Here is a 4,563-nt window from a genome sequence, read left to right on the forward strand (position 1 = left end):
ACCGAATGAGCTGGCCTCTGGTCCACGCCACTGGCTTCAAGCCCTACACATGTCGAATATATATAAATTCTTTTCTAGTACTATATCTCAATTCGTCCCAGAATATTATTAGAACCCTAACAAATGTCTAAAGGATAAATTACTCATAACCATTAATAAAGTGTTTCATTGTGATCGAGCAATTAATGCGTCTTGGCTTCATTTCAACGTTATGAGTATAATTTGGGGAAAACTTGAACAGCGGATAATAAACTATAAAAAGCCCATTTTTCTAATTTGCAAAGCACAACCTCCATTTTTGTATTGTTACTGTTTTGATATGTATTACAAAATCAACTTTCTACAGCCCTTTACTATAGGCATAACTTTAATGCATAAAGAATGACAAATATGATAGAAAGTATCAGAAAACGAGAAAAAGCTGTTGGTTTTGCTTAAAGCGATTTAAAGCATCTCTTCAGGTGTTTAAAGGCAAACGCTTTATTTCTGCATCTAATGACTACTTTTGGGAGTGTTTAACGTTGTTTAACACGCTTACCACTAATGTGCGGAGAATCCGCTTCTAATACGGACCAAGCGACTAACTGGCTTCTTTAATAACTGTTCGACTCATTTTTCGCATTGAAAGGAGGCCAAGCCGCCCAGCGTCGGCACAATGCCTTAGATCCTAAGTAGTCCTCTGGAAAACCGAAAATTAAACTAGCAATTTACGTGTTGCATAAGAGGTGGCAGACTAGTTGATTTACTGCTGATGTCAAAGATACATTCTTTCAGTTTTGGGTATTGTACAGATTACAGTAATAATATATTTCGGTTAATGCTAAGTATCGGATCACAAAGTAGACCACCACCTGAGACCTTAAATATCGGTGTAAAGGGAATCAAACCGTTGCTGGCAAGTGTTGGTAGTGCGTGGATAAAAACACACAAAGGCATTCGAATCGGGAAATTTTCCATTAGATGCAAGATCTACTGATTGCAAGTGTGAAGGAATGATTTGCTGCTTCGGAATCGGTAGAGTGATGTCTTGCATGAGTGATCGTCCACTGGTCCGATGTAAGCTGCATTTACAGCAACGTTCGGAGCTGGTTGTAAACAAAACCGCAGCGGCTAAAACATAGACGCAAACTCATTCGAGATGTAGTTAAGCGTACAATAAACTCGCAAAATGCAGAACTCGGGACTCTGGCTAATGATGCTGGAGCGCCTCTTCAATATTACATCGTGCAATGTGCGTTGATCCAACTTGTTTCATTTCGTTTTCTCATCACCACACATTGAGGTCTCAATTTTATAAGATGTCAAAGGACGGGTCTTGCAAATCTATGCTGAAATAGCAGTATAACTGAGGTACACTTCAATGTCTACCCGCACTCGAGGGATGATAGACAGGAGTAAGTCAGGGTCTGCATTTATATACATGTCTTCCCTCAAAATCACCCGTTATAGGGAAGTCACTGTAAATAATTCACTTCCTGCATAAAGCAAATCTAACTGCTGGCTATAAGCCTTCTTCTGCAAGGGCTGCAGATGTGTTGTATCCGCACCCATGGGATCTCTGTCTACCATTAGTAGGTGTGGATTTGGCCTTGCAGTTTAGTTCGTAACCCAAAACCCGATACTTCAATACTTGGAATTTTAATTATAATATTTCGCTCCATGCCTGACCCAGGAGCGAGGAATTAATTTTACTGATCAAATAAGTAACGACCTCAAAAGGCACCTGCAGCAGACGTGGTTAATTTATGGCTGAACCGTGGTAAAATTCTTGGTTGAGAGGAGGATTTTTTTGTGTACAGCAGCGCCGTAGATCCCACAACTCATCATACCACCTTGAATTTCCTCCATTCCGTCTGTGAATTGTTTGTTTTGCAGCCTAACCTGCCCTTGGAAAACCCATTAAGTGTCGTTCACATTCAACAATACAAGAAGGCAGCAGCGCAATCGTACGAACTGGCTGACAGAGAATAGTAGATTGTGATTTGAAAATAGTTGCAAATTAAAATCGTCCCCTTCTTCCAAAAGGTGGCAAAGCTGGCAAGAAAATTGATTGAGCATTAACAGTAATAGGCGCACTACGGTACAACTGAATTTTCCTGTTTTTACTCGATAAAATGCGAACAACTGCCTTGAAATCCCCAAAAGTCGATTCCATTAGGAATGCAAATCAGGTTCATTCACAAGCACTTTCTCTCCATCGTATTAAAATTTGTACCGAAAATGAAAACTGCAACATATGTACGAGCGCATGAATATACATTCTTACAAATAAGTCGCAAAAACCAAATAGATAAGAACTTTTTCACTAATGAGGAAGTAATAAAAGGCACAAAATGCAAAAAGCAGTATATTTATAACTCGTATAGGTAGGAGAAGGGAAACAGACTTTGCAGATAGTGGTGGCTGCGGTGGATGAAGGGCAATCGGGATTGGGCGAGTCTGAGAGAGAGGGTAAAAAGGTGGTGGAGCAGCTACGCGGGTTAGAGGTTGATGGGAACAGCCTCACCGCAGACAAGACTGAGGGATCGCAGCAAGCACGCGGCCACGGGGATATCGATGAACGTCCGATGAATTTGTAACCTGCTGATGACTGCGTAGCTCCCCGTTCTTGACAGCCAGAAAACGGCTAAGAAACGTAGACAGATAGGTTTAGGATAGGTATCGTCTCTTTCTACATACTCAGCATCCTCGCCACCCTGCTGCTGCTCCTTGACGCAGATGAGCACAAAGTAGAAGGGCGACAGAGCGTCGAGTAGCCGCATTTAGAGAACACCAGTGAGTCCAGGTCCCGCTTACGTACGATGTCGCATCAGGCTGAGCAGAGACGACAGTGGTGACAGCGCCTATGCATGCATACAGAAACAACAAAGTGGCTTCGTGGGCTGCATAATTGACTTTGTCTTCAAAGCACACGCCACACAATTATGTATGCATTCACCCAAGCAATAAAACATCCTCAGTAGTGGATTCAAGGCGCATTTACGCTTGCGTAGGCTCTCATGAGAACATCCAGAAAATCCATCGAGCATGCATTATTAGACTTCAATTTCTTTCATGTAGGTAACAAAACTTATGCTGCTCATTATAACGCGGTATTAACACACAGGCCGCAGGATGAAATTACTATGATCAGTTGGCTCACCTTGGAATCGAGAAGAAGGAGATTTTTCACTTCTCCATTCTTTGAGAGGAAGTGAGAGATGTTCGAAAGTATTCGACCCGAAGTGACTTGTCATGGCTGAATTCGGATGCTCGTCATAGAGAGCTTAGCATTCTGCTGTGGAGTAAATCGACTTAGCCATCGTGCTTTGTGAAAAATCCACTTCTACCCTCTATCTAGACCGAAGTTAATAGAGTCCATTATATAAGATCAGCCATGGCGGCAAACCAAGTGGGCACAAGTTGCATCATTCTACTCCAATGGAGTTGTTCTGATTTTGCAACACAAAATTGATGTCCTTAAATATTTTCTGTGCAAAAGTTCAGCACAAGTGATGCATTGCTTAAAGATGATTCAATGTAGTTCTCTTGATCACTCCTGGATTCACTACCATTAGCAAGTGAAAACCCAGCTAACACAGGCTGTTGTCAAACTAGCTGTCCAATTGCACCCTCAACAAACGTGGATACATCTAATTTAAAAAATAGTGAAGCATTCCTTATAAGATATCATTCGTTCCCTCTACTGATGCAACGTACTGCACAGATAAAGGTAAAACTTCTAGTGCTGATGCATTTTTAGTAGATAGCGCCGTCTACACAACGTAGGCTGTCATGTGTCGACTCGCGCTTACGTTTGTGATATACTTCAGATGAACCAGGGTATCCCTACGTTCCAATGATTCAGCAAAACCCATTTTTGGGATTTCAAGGTACAATTAAAGATATTTTTATGCAAAGTGTCTTTAAGAATGATTTCATAGTTTGTCAAGTGGAAGACACATACCGGGTTTGTTCATGACATCACAAGGTCCACGACTGCTTTCATCGCCGTCTGCATCTATGCCCAGCATGGGATGTGAAAATCTCTTCGCAAAGTCAGCATTAATGACAACACTGCACGAATGAACAATCTGGAAGCAGATTCACAAAGGCTAAAGGCAACTGGTGGACATTACATCATTGACACTTCAACTTTTCACTAAAACTCAAGTAAATGAACTACACATTGTTACTCAAATGTACACCTTTCATACCATAATGACGACAGCAAACACCTGTAAATTGACGTACCTGCCAACTGAAATGCCTAACCAATGGAAATGATGCAGTAATTTCATTGGTTTCTCTGTCGACATTGCCTGATATGCAGGTTTAGCCTTCATTCAACATAGCGCGATGTCTCAGCAGGAGGAGGAACTAGAAACGCTCTCCTTGTTATATGAACCAGAAAACTTTCACTTCAGCAAGGATCCTGAAACCTCCCTCGTGAGTGGATGGTACAGGGCGCATCCCAAATTACCTCATGATTCTGCCTCCCTCCACATCCGAATTCGCGTCTCCTCACAAACCAGAAAATTCAATTCCTTTACTCAACCACAATTCCATCGACTAAACAACGTC

The 4,563-nt window shown here is 41.7% G+C and overlaps 3 protein-coding genes across 3 annotated transcripts in view; 2 read left to right on the top strand and 1 right to left on the bottom strand. All coding sequences in view use genetic code 11, as the record gives it.

Moving 5' to 3' along the window:
* EGR_05975 (BRCA1-associated RING domain protein) overlaps positions 1-675 on the top strand; it is a gene marked incomplete at both ends in the record, with an annotated part of 2,455 nt that extends 1,780 nt beyond the window's left edge. The window contains one exon of the mRNA XM_024495224.1: positions 629-675. Within this exon, the coding sequence (XP_024350308.1) occupies positions 629-675 (47 nt within the window). The remainder of the gene's footprint in view (positions 1-628) is intronic.
* A 1,676-nt stretch (positions 676-2,351) lies between these two features.
* On the bottom strand, positions 2,352-2,762 carry EGR_05976 (hypothetical protein; the record flags this gene model as incomplete). Its single annotated transcript, XM_024495225.1, has 3 exons — positions 2,352-2,439; positions 2,507-2,626; positions 2,680-2,762. The coding sequence occupies 3 exons, from the start codon at positions 2,760-2,762 to the stop codon at positions 2,352-2,354; spliced, it is 291 nt and encodes a 96-aa protein (XP_024350309.1).
* Positions 2,763-4,338: 1,576 nt separating this feature from the next.
* EGR_05977 (E3 ubiquitin-protein ligase RNF14) overlaps positions 4,339-4,563 on the top strand; it is a gene marked incomplete at both ends in the record, with an annotated part of 5,371 nt that continues 5,146 nt past the window's right edge. The window contains one exon of the mRNA XM_024495226.1: positions 4,339-4,428. Within this exon, the coding sequence (XP_024350310.1) occupies positions 4,339-4,428 (90 nt within the window). The remainder of the gene's footprint in view (positions 4,429-4,563) is intronic.

The sequence above is a fragment of the Echinococcus granulosus genome, assembly GCF_000524195.1.
Source record: "Echinococcus granulosus chromosome Unknown EG_S00049, whole genome shotgun sequence".
Lineage (NCBI taxonomy): Eukaryota > Metazoa > Platyhelminthes > Cestoda > Cyclophyllidea > Taeniidae > Echinococcus > Echinococcus granulosus.